This window comes from Caretta caretta, chromosome 19, assembly GCF_965140235.1.
Source record: "Caretta caretta isolate rCarCar2 chromosome 19, rCarCar1.hap1, whole genome shotgun sequence".
Classification (NCBI taxonomy): domain Eukaryota; kingdom Metazoa; phylum Chordata; order Testudines; family Cheloniidae; genus Caretta; species Caretta caretta.
Genome location: NC_134224.1, coordinates 19,998,031 through 20,018,189, shown reverse-complemented (window position 1 = coordinate 20,018,189; position 20,159 = coordinate 19,998,031). Strand labels below are relative to the sequence as shown.

The window sequence follows — 20,159 nt, the reverse complement described above, 5'->3', positions numbered from 1 at the left end:
GAGACAGGATACTGGGCTAAGTGGACCATTGGTGTGACCCATTATGGCCATTGTTATGTTCTTGAGGAAAGCTAGTTAAAGCATTTAAAAAGTAAATTATCAGGTAAGGATTTCATTTTAACATTTCTTGTTCCCTTTCCCTTTAGCTGAAGAGAGTTAGTTGAGATGAGCTGAGGCTAGTACTGCTGTTAGTTTGATCCTGTTTTATCTCAAGTGGTTTTTGGGCTTCATCTGGAGGTGGGTAGGGGTGGTGATGTCATCTGGATTCCTCTCTATGGCCCAGTCTGGCTTGGATATCCCTCAGGATTGGGATGAAGAATGTCCAGTCTCCCAATAGACTCTGTGTATTGGGGCAGGCAGCTAGGCTGATGAAGCTCGCATCAGTAGCCGTAGTCTTTTCTTCCATATTCTTCTCCCAAAGTCTCTTTCTTTAAGGACCCGGTGATGAGTGGCATAGTCCTTCCACTAATTAAGCCTAATATCCTACACACCAACTTTCATTCATTAATTTCTAGTTCCATATCTTCTGCTTCTACCAAGCATGATTTCAACATAGTCCTCTAATTATTTTAACATGGCCTTTTTTGTTTGGACTAATTTTAGGCTTTGGTTCTGTTGTACCTGCTTGTAACATTCATTACTCGTGGGGGAATTTTGTGCTTAAAAATTCTCTGCACAATATTTTAAAATTCTGCAGAATTCTGAGTATTTTGTCAAAATAACACAGTACAATTACCCCGTGTCCCCATGTGTCCCTTCATCCCCACTCCGATTCAGCCCATGGCTCAATGCTGTCACCCCACTAGCGCCTGTGCCAGTCTGTGACCCCCTCACAGCCCTGTGTGCCCTGCTCTGTCTCTTCCCCCCCACCCCCCATATCCTGTGTCTCCTCACCTGGCCCTATGGGCAGGGCACTGAGGAACGCAGCTTCTGACTCCTCCCTCTCCACAGCTGGTGGCTTTGGGCTGTCTGCCCTCTGTTCTGGTTCCACAGCAGCCCCTAGTGGGTGAAAGGTGTAATTGCAGCACCTCCTCAGAATCTATTTTCTGTGGGGCAAAAAAAAAAAAATTTTTTGGGAGACATGAACTTTGCACGTGCGCAGTGACACAGAATTCCCCAGGAGTATTCAGTATTGAAAACAACTTGGCATACTTTCCATCAACGTTTGTCATAAATAGGGACCTACGAAATTCACAGTCCATTTTGGTCAATTTCATGGCCATAAGATTTTAAAAATTGTAAATTTCATGATTTCAGCTAATTAAATCTGAAATGTCACTGTGTTGTAATTGCTGGGGTCCATATTCGTCAGATGAAAGAGATACTGATGAACTTGATGACAAAGATATAGATAAAGAGATAGTGGAAAAATAAGATGCTTGGAGAGCTGGCCTGCTGCCTACCATCTAGCATAAGTTCATTTTATAGTTGCTAAGTGTTTTATCTCTATTTAATTTAATTTTTTTCTTTTCTTTTTGTAACTGTTCAGTCTTAAAAAACATTCATATTTAAATGCTAACCTAACATTGCTCAAAAGAATTCTTTTTAGAATTTCATTTAATTTTTTGGCCTTTTTTGGAGTTAAAATATCTCATTTAATTAACTTGATTTTTGTAATTAGGCTTAGCCTTAGATACTCATGCCTGTTGGAGACCATAATGTGTTACTCTTTTTTGTTACTGTTCCAATAAATTGGTACTTTAAAACTTTTTGACCAATGTTTGACTGGTCAGTTGACTGATTTGTTTTTTGGACCGGTCAAATGCATAATCCTACTCTACATGCTTTTGAAAATTGCACCATGAGGCTATAAACCTAACTGGAACTTAAACAAGGCATTTTTGAAGAAAATTCATGTGATATTTTCAAAAGTAGGAAGATTTTCAGTTGGCACTCTCATTAGTTGCCCCAGCATACAAACGCAGGGATGGGCATTTTCTACTATGCATGAGCAGTGATGCATATTTAAACATTCATAACTCAGTTATTACACTATTTTTAAAGGTAGGAAAGCACACTACACCTGAGACCTATGTATGTTCCATACTTCACATTTTAATGTTGAGTTGTTTCTGCAATATCCTACAAATAGAAAGTTGCAGTGATTTTTTTTATATTTTTTTTTTAAGTGGAGCACTGTTTCATCCTCCTTCTCAAACTTGGATGGTTGAAGGATTTTGTTCACTGAGAGACAAATCAAATATAGAAAACTCGAGCACAAAATGCCAGTATTTAGAGGAGCATCTAGGGGAGGTCTAGAGGGTTTTGCCAAGCAACATACTTTAAGGACTCTAATGCTTGAGTCATGTGGATGCAAAAAAGTCCTGAATTTTCTCTTGCTGAGTTACTCTGAAAATGTCTCCCAAGGACTTTCTCAAATCTCCTTTCCCCCTCCTTCATATAAAAATAAATAAATAAATAGATAAAATCATCTTTGTATTGACACTGGACATGGAAACATTCAGATGATGAAGTTAGGGGGGTTCCAAAGAGCATGGAGCTAGGCTGTTTTCAGTGGTGGCAGATGACCGAACAAGGAGCAGTGGTCTCATGTTGCAGTGGGAGAGGTCTAGGTTGGATATTAAGAAAAACTATTTCACTAGGAGAGTGGTGAAGCACTGGAATGGGTTTCCTAGGGAGGCGGTGGAACCTCCATCCTTAGAGGTTTTTAAGGCCTGGCTTGACAAAGCTCTGGCTGAGATGATTTAGTTGAGGCTGGTCCTGCTTTAAGCAGGGGGTTGGACTAGATGATCTCCTGAAGTCTCTTCCAACCATAATCTTCTATGATTCTTCTATGAGGTTGTCAAAAAGCTGAGTGAGAGAAAATTGCATTTAAAATGGGGACTCTGGCAATTTTTAGCTCCTCTCTAGTATAAATATAGCGGGGTCTGCTGTGTTTTTTTTCCATTGCAGTTAGAACAATGACTGGTGACATTTGTGTCCCCAAACTTTGGTAGATTCTTGAGTGAGACACTGAATGTGATTCTGTCCTATTTGCATTTCAGAGCGGAAAGCTGTTGTATGCTTCCCTGACCAGGTTTGGTTTGTAATGAACACTCTCCTCCTAATTCTAGGTTTTGCTGACACAAAAACTATAATATACAAACATGGGTGAATATTTGTGTATAGAGAATACATAATATGTTCTAAGGATTTTATTCATGAGAGTTTGGGATGGCCATCACATATGCTGTTTAAGTCCCCAAATTATACAGAGGAACTGCTAGACTATTCGAAATGTGTAAACAGTGTATGCTCGTATTTCCACAATCTCTTCACCCATCACAAATACTCCTACACAATTGTGTGTGCTTGCACTTTCATATCTCATTAAACCAAACCACTTGGGGAAAGATGGGTCCTGTAGTATGTTGTCAAGTATGGTGTTTTTTTTAAGTAACTTTTTTTTTTGATTGGGAAAAGGGAAGTGAACTTCAGAGTTGAGGATGCCCTGCTGACAAATCTGATGTCAGTTTCCTCTTGTTTAGGCTGGGAATTCTACTGCAGTACTACTGGACAGGATAGGTGTCTCATGTAGTCAGGACCCAAACCAGTTGGGGCTTTGTAGCTTGAGACCAACATCTTATTTTATAATTAGGAACAAACAGGAGACTAATGCAGACCATGGAGCACAGGTGTAAAGTGCTACCTGTATGAAGTGACAGGCATTTGCTGCTAGCTGAAATTTCCAAGTGGACTTCAAATGTAGCCCCATTTAGTAATTCTGTCTTCAGATGCCATACTTAACTCTGTCAAGATCTAAATCCAAAATAAGGTTGCAAACTTCTCTTGCCAAATGGTGTAAAAAGCACACTTGGACACTTCTGCTACCAAATATATCCAGAAATTGGGAAAAGCTTGGATTTTGTCAGTTTTGGGTTCTACTTCTCTGTTGTCCTGCACTTTGACATAAGTGCAAAGTAAGTTCAGTCTCTGTGAAGTGCTACTATTTTGAATTGAATATTTTACATAAAACTTTACATAAAACTAGGGCCGTAGAGCTTGACATTGCTTCTGTGAGAGAAGTGACACTTCCCAATGCTTATGTAGAAAATGCATACAAAGAGCATAAAATGAGGAAGAGGGGACGAATTAGACCCTCATACTCTTGACTCCCACATATCATGAGTAGGTATAGCGGGGCTAGCAGTATTGCCTATTGTTAAGGTTGCTTGACGTTTCCAATTATAAGACTGTTTTCAGTTGCTTATAACTTTGCAGAACTTTAACCCTTTGGGCTGAAATTTTCCATGCCAAGTGTTTGCCTAAGGCTGAAATTCTTTTTGGAAAGTTTCCGCTAAAAAAGTTCAGCTGTTATCAGGAATCATGTTGGGGAAAAATGTTTTGCTCGTTTTAAAGCATTCTTGTCACCTTTTCTTTGAACAGCTCTAGCACCTCCATGCTTTGATGAAGGGATTTGACATTTGGCAGGCGTGGCAGGTGGTCTGTGTGTCAGGGATGTGTTTCTTGCTGTCTCTGAAAATCTGTCTAAATTCGATGAAATTAGAAGTCCTTTGAAAAATTGCAGTTTGTGCATGATCAGAGGTTTCTTTAATTTTAACAGTTAAATCTCCAGTTCTGTCATTGCTGAGCATACTTGAACCCCTCACAGCTCCTAGTGGTGACCAGACTGTTCATGTGCTATTCTCAGAGGCCAGGGCTACAGGGACAAAGCTAGATGTTCCATGTAATGGCTGCTTCCAGCTGCTCCAGAGTGGGCCGGCCACTGAAGCTGAAAGCAGGGTGCCAATCTCTCCTGTACTCTCAATGCCTCGCCTCTTTCTCCCCCTCCCCCCCGCTTGCACCCAGACATCATGGAGGAGGAAGCCATCTGACTTGAACGCAGAGGGAATGAAAGCCATACCAGGAAGTTGACTGAGACCGAGAAATCTGGCGAGATGGTCTGGAAAGGGGGAGAAACTGGGAGGATAGGGGAAGATTAGGACTGTGCTTTTCATCTTTAGATCTCAAAGCACTTTACAATGGACATTAGTCTTTTATCCCTGTTTGTAAAAATGGGGAAGCTGAGGCACTGGAAGGGCAAGGAGACTGTGAGCTGGTGGGGGTGAGACTGAGACTGCCTGGACAAAGAGACCCAGACCATGAGTTTGGGGATGGAGGCAACTAGGGATTGGAATGCTGCTCTGGATGCTGGGCAGTCACTTAAACCAAACTTTTCATAGGTGGTCACTAGTTGTGTGATCCTCATTTTTGGGCTGTCTGACTTGAAACTTTTGGGGACAAGGTGGGTGAGATCTTTTGTTGGACCAACTGTTGTTGGTGAGAGAGAAGCTTTCGATCTTACACAGCTCTATGAAAGCCGTAGAAAAAACTCATGAGGAAAAATGGTTTGATTAGTGTGCAGTAAATAAGGATTAAGGTCACACATTAAACAAGGAGGATAAAACAGTGTGTTGAATAGCTGCTCCTTAAGTAAACGCTGTCCATTTTGTGCACTGAATGAGATGGGTCTTGTGGTAAAAGTAGTATGTGATCACGTAACTAAAGATTACCATAATGCATGTGCACAGGGAGGCTTAATTCTGGCACTTTTGAGTGCTTGGCTTTACAACTGTAATGTTCTTTTAAGATTGTGTGTAATATTAAATCAGATCTGGAATGTTATTGTTAATTTCAGTGGACATGGATTAGTGTTCTCAGTGTAGGTGAGATGGCTAAAGGTGTAAGATAAATGCAGTTTTATCATAATGACCTTGCAGCTGATTGCGTGGATAGCACTACATCATATGTGATGTGTGTATAAACACAATGTTACAAAGAAACTACATTGGAAGGATGCTGGGGTTGCAAAGTCAAGCACTCAAAAGTTGGGAAATGCCTTTGCAACCTTTAATTTGGCTTGCTTGTGTGTATGTAATCATTTATTATGGAAAGTGTTGTGGCACTTAATGCTTGTTTTCATAGGCTTTCTTGTAAATAGGATGGGGAGATCAATGATTATATGTGTTTTGTCTTCTTTGAGGTGGTATGGGGAAATAAAGCACTGCATTCAATCATACTTTAAGAATATCCGGACGGTATCATAGAAAAAAGTCTGCATTATATATAGTTTTTACTTCTTGTCTATGTGACAGCTGTACAAAAACTTAAATTCTTCTTTTGAGTTCTTATGAGTTGAAACTTCATTACAACATTAAAGATTTTGTGTGTGTTTTTTTTCTCTCTTTCTAAACACACATACATACTGTTTTTGTTTTAAATACAGTTGCAGCTTTGGTTGGACAACCCAAAGATTCAGCTGACATTCGAGGCAACTCTTCAACAACTAGAAGCACCTTATAACAGTAAGTTGACAATTTTTCAGTGAAACCTCATTGCTGCTGTTTGTCAGTCTGTGCTGAGAAAAAGCTGTTTCAGATCAAGAAGACCCTCAGCCAGGTCCCAAACAATTGTTTCTTTGGTTCTTAGAACCATAATGTTTGACTAGGAAAGTGGAGTCCATTGGGTGTTTGACTATAAAATTGGGAAGAATGTTTATTGGATAGCTGTTTAAATCAGATGTGGGAGCACTTCTAAAATTACTTTCTGAACATTTCCAAGCAAAAGTGAATTCTGTCAAGTTACAGTTCCTCACAGAATAACTTCAGTCTAGAGATAAATTAATCTTATGAAAGAGAAGCAAAAATTAATTTATGGAGAGAATCTCATGTTTCACAGTGTTTGCTGTTTTCAATTGTTTACCAGTTGTGCCAAAGTGAATCTTAAACATGAATATATCCACACTGCATGAATTTGATTCCTAAAGTAAGAAATGCAGTCTCCCTCTGTAGTGGGAAGATGTTTGTGGAACACATGCGGTCATTGGAAAATTCTCAGAGTAAGTGTAAGAAATCCCTCACTTGGATTTCTACTTCTCCTCTGAGGCTTGGCCAGAATTTTCCAAGATCAAAGTTCTGAACCTTTAACACATGTTATTAGCAACTGTTTCTACTGCTGCCTCCTCGTCCACCTTTGACTAGAACAGTTCCCTTCTGCAGCTGTTAATGTAGCCTCTTGCTCTACAAGGCAGCACGAATAGAGGAAGGGGAGACAGCCTAGCAGACAGTCACACACACCCTGTGTGTGAGAGAGAGAGATGCACAAGGCCCCTTTATGTATGCTGACCCCCCTCCAAGTACACTGCCTTTTTAAGTAGATCAGCAAGTTGAGACCGCACCTGCTGCCAGGAGGCTCCTTCCTTCCCGAGCCCTGTTGTCTCATCTCTTCTCCCCCCACCCTATGGAAATGGGGTAAGCAGGGGGGAGGGGGACACCCTGACATTAACCTCCCCACCCTCCGCACAGCAAGCAGGAGGCTCTGGGGAGCAGCTCCAAGGCAGAGGGCAGGAGCAGGGCAGGCACAGCACATGGCAGTGTGGGGAGGGAATTGATAGTCTGCTGGGCGGCTGCTGCACAGGGAACTTAGGGGAATGGGGAGCTGATAGGGGGGCTGCCGGTCCACGCTGGTTCCAAGCCCCCACCAGCAATTTTAAATGAGCATGTTCTCTAATTGATCAGCAACGTAACAATGAAACAATGTTAACTGGGATGACTTTAAGTGAGGAGTTACTGTATATTCTTTTGCCATGGGGCTTGTAGTTCCTGTGTCTCAAACACAAGCTTCACAGCACATGGAAAAGCCTTAGAGTTCTTTGTCCATAGGCATGCCCCTACATGGCTTGCTGACTCATCCGGTGTAGTCCCTGGTCTTTCAATGGGTTTAATTTACAGCTGATGTCCCTTGATGGACCATCAAGCAGGCTAGGCAGTGCCAATGCCAATCTGTCTGAGGGTGTCACCCAGATGCACAGCACAAGTCTGCAATACAGCTATATACCCTACTTATCTATAACTTATAATGCAAAGGTGATACAAACATATAAGCAAGATTATCATACTAGGCAAATTGTAACATTTTTGCAGATACCCTACATGGCATTTCTGGCATGACTCATTGCAATTTTACAGTATTGGTATCCATAATATTCTAAAGCGTCTCCCATATTCCATACAGCGTCACAGGGAAGACAAAGGAAGTTCAGACAGGGGGAAACAACCAGAAGGGAACATCCTTATATCTGTCTCCTGAATTTCAGCTGGAAATGTATTTCAAGGGGGGGACTGACACTATGAAAAGAGGGGACAAACACCCCAAGGCACCCCTCCCTCTCTCTTCCCATCACATTCACAGCACCTGCAATAAAAAAAGTAAGGAGGTGAGCACCATCTATAAGTAGTGTACAGACTGCATGGAGAGGAAGGAGTAGGCTTCCCCCTACTGAACATGCTTACATGGGGAGTCTGGTGAGGGTCAGGGACAGTGCTGGTAGCTCTCTTGGTGTGTCTGAAGTAGAGGGGAACTGTGAATGATAGAACCTCAGAAAAGAATTAACTTGAATTGGACTCCTATAACTTAGCAGGAATATGTGAAAAGGAAGAGAGACCTGGTTTATTATCTGCCTGTAGCACCATGACTGGACCCAGTTCCCCAATCAAACATCTGCAAATACAAAAAATGTATTTAGTCTCTTAAAAATACATTCCACACTGTCTGGAGTGCTCAAGTGCTGAATGACAGCAAGGCAAAGGTGCCTCCCCAATGCCAGTAGGCAGCTGCGCTGCACACTGGCTAATCAAGGAAGAGTTAGATGATCCCTTTGGTTCCTAGTGCTGTGGGTCCTGCAGGGCTATGCAAAGCAGCTATATCACTGTTCACCTAGAGTATCAAAGTGGGGAGTGAAATCTGCACAGTAAATGGTCTCTTACAGTGATGCACATGGGTGGTGTGAGTGTGGTTAGTTTTATTAAAGGTAGGCATCAGTCTAAGTATTTCTTCATCCTATGTAATTCCATTAGGCCATCCAGTAAATGTCACTCTGGATTGTTTTAATAAAGAGTAATTAAAATACATAATTATTTAACCTTTCTTATTCTGTAGGTGACACTGTGCTAGTTCACAGAGTGCATAGCTATCTAGAGCGTCATGGCCTAATCAACTTCGGTATCTACAAAAGGGTAAAGCCTCTACCAAGTAGGTTTACAAGTGATTTCAAATTAAGTAATTTTCTGTGATCTGTGGGCCCAAAATGTACCTTATTTTTAGCATCATGATATTGGAACACTAGTAAAGGCTTGAGAAGGGCATGCTGTTTGGAGTTCTTGATTTGGCTTCCAAAATTTTCTGATTTGGCTTCCAAAATTTTCCTTTTTGGCCAAAATTTTTCATTTTTTTCCTCAGCCCAAAACTGAATTATCTGAAAAATTTGAAGATGTTATATTTATAGATATTTCTGTCATTCATCGCCACAATACGAGTGCTGCCTGTCCTGTATTTGAGTTACTTTGGAGTAAAAAATGTTTCACAATGAATATTTCAGACTTTTTGTTTGTGTGTAACACTTGGAATTTAAAACTTCCAAATTTGTCATGTTCTTATTCCCAGTGAAATGAAATGGCTGAGAAAAAATTCAAATTTTATTGTGCAAGAACAATACATTTTCCTTAGTTCTATGAAGTTGTGTATAGCTTTTCTATTTTATTTTTTATAGAATCCTTTAAAGATTTCCTCATTGGGTGGGGGGAGGTTCTATCTTTTCCAGTATCGTTAAAGCAATACAATTTTATATGTAGACAACCCTTATGTGTCATCTCTCAAATTACTCACCCGTTCTCCTCAGTTTGAGGATCCTGCACTAAGTGTTGTTTTTCTCTTCCGTTTTCCCTATGCTGCATTGTTGTTTTTATACTTTAACAAAATATTTTGCTGATTGCCTTGCTTTTGGGGATCCTACTTCCTGCATAATTGAGGGACTGTTTGGAAGGTTCCAGGAAGCTGAGAGTGTTGTAGCTGACAGGTGGTACATGATTGACCTGTCAAAGGGAGGGATGTTGTGCTAATTCACCTCCACTGACACTACCTCAAAGGTGCACAAATCTTAGTGTAATGTGAGTTTTTGCTTGGGAGCACAAGCCAAAGAGGAAGACTGTTGTGGCTTCTTTGAAGATCTCATATTTAAAAATAACTTTCCCTTTTAAACCGAAACCACCTCAGCGTCCCTGTAAGTCTGCATCTTGTCCAGATGCAGATCAATGTGTATAGATTGCAGATTGCACTTTCAAATCAGCATCTGACCCAGCCCTGCCCAATGCTTCCGACTCCTCCATGAAAGAGAGAAGGAACCAAAATACCTTCCTTCAGAATGACAAATGAGCTGATTCCTTTGCTCAGCTGCACAATCCTCCTAGAACTGCCTCTTTCCCCAGAGTGGAAATGTCTGATAGGGAGATCCCTCCCGGTTACAGATATCCTCCTGGCCCCAGTGCCCTTGTGTGAACATGCAGTCTAGGGTCTCTGTTCAGGTGACTGTTGCTATTAACTTTCTACCTAGATTGTGCTTTACCTGCATTTTTCTGCTGGCTACTAAGTGCTGATTATATTTAATTCAGAATTATACAGATTTTTCCTGCTAACAACTATCTGTGATGAAGCAATCATAGCTACATTTTACTATTAAACTTTTTTTAAAATAGACTTCCATCCTTACTAATTTCAGGACTAAAATTGAGCTTGGACCCCTAGGCTTGCATCAATACACAAGTCTATCCTGTAACTTATGCTTTCATTTCTCTAGCTAAGAAGACTGGCAAGGTGATCATTATAGGTTCTGGAGTCTCTGGCTTGGCTGCCGCTCGCCAGTTGCAGAGTTTTGGGATGGATGTCACGCTTCTGGAAGCCAGGGTATGAACTTGCTGCTCAAAGAGAGAATTTAGCTTATGAAACAAACTTATTTAGCCAGTCATTACAACTGATAAGACACTGATACGATTGAGTGCCCTGTGACAGCATGTACTGGGACTGGTGAACTTGTGGCTGTGACCATTGGCAATCCAGATGGGCAGCTAGGTAGCTAGACCTACTTCAGCTCAGAAACAGGAATATTCAGATTTCTTTGTTCAGTGCACCAGCCCCTGCCTCTTAAGAGAGTGTGGTGGTGCCATCGTTCTTTTTTTTTTTTTTTTTTTTTTGTAGCAAGAGCTGTAGTCAGTGCCGTCATCTCACTCTTGTGTAGTCCAGAAGATCATTAGGCAAGCACTTAACAAATACCCCTTTCCACCAAGATTGAGATGGAATTCTTTGGGCCAAGGGTGCACATTTAGGTAATTATCCATGCAAGGGTTTGTGTTCCAAAAAATCTGCTTCCTTGAGTAGTAAGTCTTGTGATCTCATTTTCGTTCCTTCAGTTCCCCCCAGCAGTCCATACAGATATAACAATCACACACTGCAGCTATATCAAATATCAGGACAGCACCAAAACCCCATTCTTTCTCCAGAGTAGAAAAGAATAATCTTTGGGGCGAGGGTGTCTGGCTGGTGGCTCTTGCCCACATGCTCAGGGTCTAACTGATTGCGATATTTGGAACAGGAAGGAATTTCCCCCCAGCTCAGGTTGCCAGAGACATTTTTCTGTGTTCTTCGTCCCATTCTTGATGGTTTCTAACATTTTTGCACCTTCATACCATGCCCGCCCACGCGCCCCCCCCCCCAACCTTTTAAACTGCAGCTGAACATTGACTAGAAGTTTTCACTGACCTGCCAGCAATCATGCCAGGTCACTTTTTTGAGCTGATTGTGCAACGTAGTCGTTCTAAATTAATATTCACCTCACTTGGATGAGTCCCTCTGAACTTTCTGTAGTCTTATCTGGATCTGACAAACCTAAGTAACTTTATCTTCAAATTTTGCTATCTTGCTACTCTGACCCTTTTCTAGAACACTAATATATTGAACACCAGGCCTGTGATGGGACTTTTAAGGCACCCTGCTATTAGTCAATTGACCATTTATTCCTACTCTTTTTCCCGTTTCTCAGCTAGTTTTTGATTTATGACAATATTTGCCTCTCCCCCCATTATTTAGGCTCTTTAGTAGTCTCTTGTGAGTGACCTCGTCAAAGCCTTTTGAAAGTCTAAGTTATGTTGACTGGTTCTGCTTTAACCATCACTTTACTGACCTGTCTGAAAAATTCTAATAGGTTGGTGAAACACTTCTTTCCTTTGTAGAAAGCATCCTGGTTAGAACCTATCACATTTTTGGATCACATCACATTTTAGATGTTTTATTCTATTTTTAATTATAGTTTCATCCAGTATACTGTGTATAGTGGCTAAGTGTGATTTGTTTCGTCCTTTCTTTTGCTCATTCACCTGCTCTGAACCACAATTCACCTTTTCTTTTCTTGTCTCTCAAAGATGGTTTCTTGGTAGTAATTGCCTCTTCAGGGAGGGTCAGAGAATTAAGGTGGTGTCTTCCAAGAGTACCTTCTTAAAATTCTTGGAATAGGAATTTAATTTTCACCCAAGACTTATTGTCCTTTACGCATCAACATGACTTCCTTCCTTTTATTTGTCCTTAGCTCTTTTACCTGTCCAAGGAATGCAAATTGGCTTCTGTGGGTTAAGAGCATTCATCTTCCACGCTGAAAGGACAGCTGCATTTAAAAATTGGATGCCCCTCCATGCCCTATGTTTATAACTAAAAAGGTAGGAGGAATCTTGCAGGCTGCAGTTTTCAGATGGATATCAAAATATTCTAGACACTGGAATCTAGACATTGCTTCCTATTGTTTCAGAATCCTGCAGACAGAATCTAGTGTGTTTCTTTTCAATTACACAATTCCTTCACTTATATTTGCCTAGTATACGGATTTTGAAGTTGCCCAATCTGCTTATTTATTTATTCCTTCTCTTTTGCTATTCATATTCTATCTTTTAAGATCATAAGAAATCTAATCTGACCTCCTGCATAGTATAGGTGATAGAATTTCACCCCATGAATCATGCATCCAACCCAGTTGCTGAACTGGGACTTATCTTTTAGGAGATCCAGTTTTGGTTGTTTAGATTCCAGGTGATAAAAAATGTTACATACTCCTTGATAAGCTGTTTCAGTGGTTAATTGCACTTATTGTTTAAGTTGCTGCATCTTTACAGTTTGAACTTTGCTGACTTCAACTTGCAGCCTTTGGATCTTATGTCTTTGTTAGAAATCTTCTCTATGTAGATACTTATTAAATCATGATCAAATCACCTGTTAACATTCCGTTTGATAAGCTGAATACATTGAGCTCTTTAGACCACGAATGACTTCTGTAGCTTTTATCTGAACTCTGTGCAATTTTTAACAGCAGCAGAGGTGGTAATACCCTACTTTTGAATATTCCAATTTTTATATATACAAGGATAACACTAGCTCTTTTTGTCATAGCATACTACTGGGTTTCCTGTTACATACCCCACAAGTATGGGGGGGGAGGGATAGCTCAGTGGTTTGAGCATTGGCCTGCTAAACCCAGGGTTGTGAGTTCAATCCTTGAGGGCCATTTAGGGATCTGGTGCAAAAATTGGGGATCGATCCTGCTTTGAGCAGGGGGTTGGACTAGATGACCTCCTGAGGTCCCTTCCAACCATGATATTCTAAGTCCTTTTCAGAGTCACTGTTCTCCAGACTAGATCCCAGCCCTGTGTGTCTGACATCGTTTTGTTCTTAGATGTGCAAGCTCACACTTACCCAAATTAAAGTGTCTGATTTTTGCCTCTCAGTGACCTGTCTTAATCATTTGTTATCTATCAATCTTTGTCATCTATAGATGTTAGCAGAGATTTCATATTTTCTTCCAAATCGCTGATTTAAAAGACAATCTTTTAAATACTACTTCCTAGTTATCTGTATTGGTAGCTGGCTACTTGTAAGAGAATAGTAAAGCTTATGTCTTGTCTATCAATGAGAATACCACTTAACATACATCAGCCAATCCAGGTGGTGTGTCTGTCTCTTGTATCTTTTTTTCCAGTTTTGAAGCTGTTCTCAGGAGGGGGAGGGGTCAAGGGGTCAAGCAGGCTCTTAAAGGGTCAGTACCTTGTGCTGAGAAAAAAAAATTCTGCTTCTGAGCTGAAATGGGCGGAGCTGCTTAGTAGCTGTTTTCTATATTGGCAGCTGGCTCTTCTATGAGAGAATTAATAGATAGACAATATTGTCTTATTGTGAGTGACGGTTAAAGAATGTTTGGTATTTAGATGTAGATTGTGCTGGTTACATGCTCAAGCAGAACCTTTGGAGGAGCAGTTTAATGCTTGAAATCTGAGATTAAATAACCATCTAGTCCAGTGTTTTGTTCTTAGTTGTAGAACCTCATACTTAATCATATTAAAATATCAGATTTTTGCCTCTCAGTGACCTGTCTTCATCAGTTGCCATTTACCAATCTTTGTCATCTACAGATGTTAGCAGAGATTCCATATCTTCTTTCACAAAATCCCGCCCCACCCCGGAGCGGGAGGGCCAGGGTCTGGGAGCAGAGCTGTGGTCGGGGCTGGGGCTGTGGCCAGATGTGGAACTGCAGCCAAGCAACGGGCCAAGGCCAGAAATGGAGCTGTGGCTGGGGGTTGGGGCGGGGCCAGAAGCCATGGCCACGGCTGGAGGCAGAGCAGTCCTGTGTGGTGCTCCCTCCCCAAGGGGGTTGTCTTGGGCCCGCTGAGCCCCCTGAACATTTCTAGGTGCCCCCCTGGAGGAGCGCATCCCGTAGTTTGGGGGCCACTGATCTAGTCTAACCCAAGCTTGTGGAGGATTGTTCGAGTATGTCAGTTTGGATCCTATTGTAAGGGTGCATGCATCCCGTGCATGTAAGATCAGATTTTTTTTTTTTTTAATTGCAGTGTACATCAGGGCTGTGCATGTGCCCTTTGCTATTTTGTGCTTCCATGTGAGGGTATAAAGAGCAGAGTGGACACGACTCTCCCTCAGTTTCCTCTTGCTGCTTGTGTCATCAAGATGGAACCCTGTCAAATGTCCAACCCGCTGTACTTCTCTGAGCATTGAATTCATCCTCTTGACGAGCTCTGTGAAGAGAATCTGTCTTCATCCTCGGTCTTCGTTAATTCTTTAGCTTGGATGCTCCACTTAAAAGATGAAGATATGCCCTCTGTACAGAGGCGTTAGGCGCTTGGCAGACTAGAAACCCTTAGGGTTTAAGCCCTGCCTGACCAGCAGCAAGTTCATTCCTGTGGTCCATTGGCACAGCAAATTATCACTGTGTCTGGGGGAAAGCCACTTCTCTGATACATGTTCAGTGTGTAAGTCCTTCACGAGAACTCTCAAGTCGAGGTACACGTGGCTGATATTACATTTACACAATGGATGTGTCACCTCAGATCTGGCATCCACCTCCAAAGAACCAAAATGGTAGTTCTTCTACGAGGTGGTTGCTCATGTCTGTTCCACATAAGGTGTGCGTGCTCGCCACGTGCACCAGTGCTGGAAGATTTTCCCCTAGCAGTACCCATAGTGGGGGCAGTGCCCTCCACGATCCCTGGAATGGCGCCTGCCTGGCGAGGTATAAGGGCAGCTGCATGCTCCCTGCACCCTTAGTTCCTTCTTGCCACCAGTGAAGGTGCATCAGAACTACTCCTGCTCCAGCGTGGCTGTAGCTCGTCCCCAGAACTGTTCGTTCGTTCAGTGTTAGTACCTGTAGTTAGTTAGCTGTTTAGTTAGTCAGTGAGCCTGGGCCGGGGCATGCCTCACGCCCCTGGGTTTAAGTCTTGCAGCTCTTGTAGGCATTCTATGCCAAGAAGTGACCCGCACACAGACTGTTTGCGCTGTTTGGGAGAAACCCATATCAGCGAAAGGTGCAAATTTGCAAGCCGTTTAAGCCCCGGACCAAAAGAGAAAGGGATATTAGGCTCCAGGCCATGTTGATGGAGTCGGTGCTGACCCCAACTCCGACACGCCGCTCCAAACCGGCACCATGACGTTGGTACACGGTGTCCCTCTGGTGCCATCGATCAGTCGGCACTGCTCCCCATTGACGGGGCACGCCAAGAGGGCCAGGAAGACTCCCTCTTTGCAGTGGCACTGAGGGAAGTCTGGGACAGAGGCTAGGCCCATGTCAGGCAGTCCTCGATCCCCACTGGGACCCAGGTCTCTGACTCACATTGAGCAGAGTAGCCTGGCCCCTTCAGAACAGGCCTCTCCGGATGTCTGGATGCCATCCACGCCTGAAGTCCTCCCGGCGGCCTGGGATGTGATGTCCATGCCGGTACCCGGAGTGCCGCTGATGTCAGCACCACGCTCCACAGGCAAGCCGCTGCTGGGATCTCCGCAGTTGCCTCCGGCCCGGTACCAGTCTCGGTCGAGGGAATATTCCCGACGCCCTTCACCGCCCAGTGACCGTTCAGGGCATAGTCTATGTGGATCGCTCTGGACATAGACCAGACTGTCTGGTTGGGTTCCATCCAGCCGGGACTCTCAGCACTGCTCGTCCTCAAGGAGCAAATATCGACAGGACTGCGGCAGGCGTCGCCAACGGTCCTCGTCTCGGAGGGGGTACCGCAGTCGGTCACGGCACGGTCATTGATGCCTTTCCCGCTTGGACTCCCGCTCCAAGTCTCTGCCAAGACGTTGCAGCCCCGGGCGTCAATCGCTGGCGTCTCGCTGTTGTGGGTCTGCCCGCCGAGGCCGTTCGCGGAGCAGCTGTTACCGTCGGCATCGGTCCTCCACGTTGAGATCGTGGTCCTGTGGCCGACGTAGATCCTGGCACTGCTGCTCCTCCCGGGCTAGAAACAGCAGCAGATCTTACACCAGCCCGGCCTCCATTTGTAACCGTCCTTCGATGGGCCAGGCCAGCCAACCCGAACAGCTGGCCCTGCCAGTGCCACAGCAGATGCAGCGGCACCGAGTGTTGTGGCTGGCCCAGTGGGCACTGTGGCCTCCGGCGCAGCCCCCGGTGGCAGCTCGCTCGGTGGCCAGAGCTTCGGAGGCACCGTCAGCCTCCCTCTCCAGACCCCCGAGAAAGGAGTTGGTGGGATGTATGTCCTCAGCACCATGCCCACAGTCCAACCAGGTGGTGGACCGTCTGGTGCTGGCCGATACCCAGAGCATCGCACCGGCCTCCTCACCCCGCCCGGCTCTGCCCCGCAGGAGGACTTCAGGGCCCATCAAGAACTCTTAGAGGGTGGCAGCAAGCCTCCACCTCCAAGCAGAGGAGATGGAGGAGCCCTCAGACTCCCTGTTTAACGTGTTGTCCCCGTTGGCACCGGGTAGGGTGGCCTTGCCTCTCCATGAAGGGGTGACTAAGATTTCAAGTGCCCTGTGGCAAACACCGGCCTTGTTGGCCCCCATCTCTAAGAAGGCAGAACACAAGTACTTTGTACCCACTAAGGGGCATGAGTACTTGTATACCCACCCGGCGCCCAACTCCCTGGTGGTCGAGTCGGTCAACCACAGGGAACGGCAGGGTCAGCCAACCCTGACCCCAAAGAACAAAGACTCTCTGAGGCCGGACTCTTTCAGAAGGAAAATTTATTCGTCTTCAAGCTTCCAGTTACTTGTGGCAAACCATCAGGCTCTCCTGGGCCGGTATGAATTCAGTCTGTGGGGCTCCCTGCCCAAGTTTGAGGACTCCCTCCAGGAGCGCAATAGGAAGGAGTTCAAGGCGCTGGTGGAGGAAGGGGCAGCGGCCGCTAGGGCGTCCCTTCAGGCAGCCTTGGATGCTGCGGAAATGGCCGCACGATCAATGGCCTCTGTGGTGTGCATGAGACGGGCTTCATGGCTCCTGCTCTCTGGGCTATCCAGCAAGGCGCAGTCTTCCATGCAGGATCTCCCGTTTGGGAAAGCTCTGTTTGTGGCAGGAACAGATACAAGGCTGCTTGGCATGAAAGACTCAGGCACGACCCTCCAGACTCTGGGCCTCTATGTCCCAGCTTCGGCAAAACCTAAGTTCAAGCCGCAGCAGACTCCTGCCCAGGCCGCCCTCCTGAAGTATGAGGCCACCAATAAGAAGCAGCGGGACTATGAGGAGCCCTCAGAGGCAGTCTCGGCCTGCCCCCCAGCCTGGATCCTCCAAGGGCAAGCAGGCGGAGAAAAGGTGCTTTTGATGGGACGTTTGGAGGCACCCTGCAAGTCCTCATCAGGGATCCACCCCCAATAAAGCTCCCCTTCTTCAATCGGTTGTGTGCTTTCCTCCCTGAATGGTCGCGTCTAACCTTGGACCGATGGGCTCTCAACACCATCTCCCAGGGTTACACCCTCCAGTTTACTTCCCCCATGCCCCCATCCCTCTTGGGGGACCCCACGCACGAAGCTCTGCTCGAGCAGGAGGTGGGGTGGCTCCTAGGACTAGGAGCGATAGAGGCGGTGCCAGAGGAGTTCATGGGCAAGGGGTATTACTCCCATTATTTCCTTATCCCGAAGGCCAAAGGGGGGCTCAGGCCCATCCTGGACCTGCGAGGTCTGAACCAGTAGATGGTGAAACTCAAGTTCCTCATGGTCTCCCTGGCCTCCATCATCCCCTCCCTGGATCCTGGGGACTGGTACGCTGCCCTCAGTCTATAGGATGCATACTTCCACATCCACATATTTGAGGGGCACAGGCGCTTCCTCCGTTTTGTGATAGGACAGAATCACTACCAATTCACGGTCCTCCCGTTTGGTCTGTCCACTGCCCTAGGGTGTTTACAAAATGCATGTTGGTGGTAGCGGCCTACCTCAGACAGCAGGGGTCCAGATATTTCCCTATCTGGACGATTGGCTTATCAAAGGCACCTCCCGGTCGCAGGTGAGGGATCACGTGGCGCTGCTCCTGTCCACATGCACTGCCTTGGGCCTGTTGTAAACAACACCCAGTCCACGTTAGTCCCAGTCCAACGCATAGAGTTTATCGGGATGCTCCTGGACGCAGTGTCGGCCAGGGCCTCTCTCCCGCCAGACAGATTCGAAAACCTGAATGGTCTCATCGACTCGATCACAAGGTTCCCAGTGACAACAGCCACTTGCCTGCAGCTTTTGGGTCACATGTTGGCGTGCACATACGTGATCTGTCACGCCAGACTCAGGATGAGGCCCCTTCAGCTCTGGTTTTCTCGCAGTTCTCCCAGGCCATGGACAGGATGGACAAGGTCCTCACCGTGCCAGACTCTGTGGTCACCTCCCTACGATGGTGGTCCGCACCAAACAACATTCTCCAAGGGATCCTGTTCAGGGACAGGGCTCCATCGTTGGAGCTGGTGTCCGTTGCGTCAGACCTGGGTTGAGGGGGCCCATGTGGGGAACTTTCAGACCCAAGGCCTGTGGTCGGCTCAAGACCTGACCCTACATATAAATGTCAAGGAGCTCAGGGCGGTGCGGCTGGCATGTATGGCCTTCCGCTTGCACCTGGAGGGCAAGGTAGTCAGGGTCATAGAATCATAGAATATCAGAGTTGGAAGGGACCTCAGGAGGTCATCTAGTCCAACCCCCTGCTCAAAGCAGAACCAATCCCCAATATTTGCCCCAGATTCCTAAATGGCCTCCTCAAGGATTGAACTCACAACCCAGAGTTTAGCAGGCCAATGCTCAAACCACTGAGCTATCCCTCCCCCCTCTCGGACAACACGGCCTCGATGTTCTATATCAACAGGCAAGGCGGGGCCCGATCCTCTGCCACAAAGCCCTCAGGCTGTGGGACTTCTGTATAATCCATGACATCCACCTGAAGACCTTCCACCACCGGGCGCCCAGAACGAGAGGGCGGATCGCTTGAGCAGGGACCTTTTCTTGCATCACGACCCACTGGCCCTTCCGAAGGTGGAGAACTCCCCAGGTGGACCTATTCGCAACTCAGCAGAACTGGCGATGCCCCCGGTTCTGCTCCAGGGGCGGCCTGGTGAGGGGCACTATCCCCAATGCTTTTATCCTGTCCTGGTCAAGCCAGCTTCTCTACGCCTTTCCCCTGTTCCCTCTAATCAGCAGGCTCCTGGAGAAGATAAAGACTGACAAGGCCCGGGTCCTCCTGATTCCCCCAGTGTGGTCCAGGCAGCGTTGATATGGGACCCTCATGGGCCTTGCAGTAGCTCCTCCGTGGCTGTTGCCACTGTGTCCGGACCTGCTCTCTCAGGACCAGGGCCGCCGCCTCCATCCCAACCTAGCGACCCTTCACCTCACGGCGTGGCTGCTCAGTGTTTAGGCAGAGAGGAAAGGACGTGCTTAGAACAGGTTCAGCGTGTCCTCTTCAAAGTAGATGGCCCTCCATTTGCTGCGCTCATTTGGCGAAGTGGTCGTGTTTCTCTAGGTGGGCGGTGGACGAGGGTGTCTCCCCTGTGGCCACCCCAATCCAGCTTATCCTTGATTAC

The 20,159-nt window shown here is 45.5% G+C and overlaps 1 protein-coding gene across 4 annotated transcripts in view; it reads left to right on the top strand.

Annotated features, from left to right (window-relative positions):
- Nucleotides 1–20,159, top strand: part of KDM1A (lysine demethylase 1A) — a 180,090-nt gene that overhangs the window by 35,004 nt on the left and 124,927 nt on the right. For all 4 annotated transcript variants that reach the window (XM_048825892.2, XM_048825890.2, XM_048825889.2 and 1 more), the window contains 3 exons: nucleotides 6,227–6,305; nucleotides 8,938–9,030; nucleotides 10,631–10,737. In XM_048825892.2, coding sequence (XP_048681849.1) covers nucleotides 6,227–6,305; nucleotides 8,938–9,030; nucleotides 10,631–10,737 — 279 coding nt within the window. The remainder of the gene's footprint in view (nucleotides 1–6,226; nucleotides 6,306–8,937; nucleotides 9,031–10,630; nucleotides 10,738–20,159) is intronic.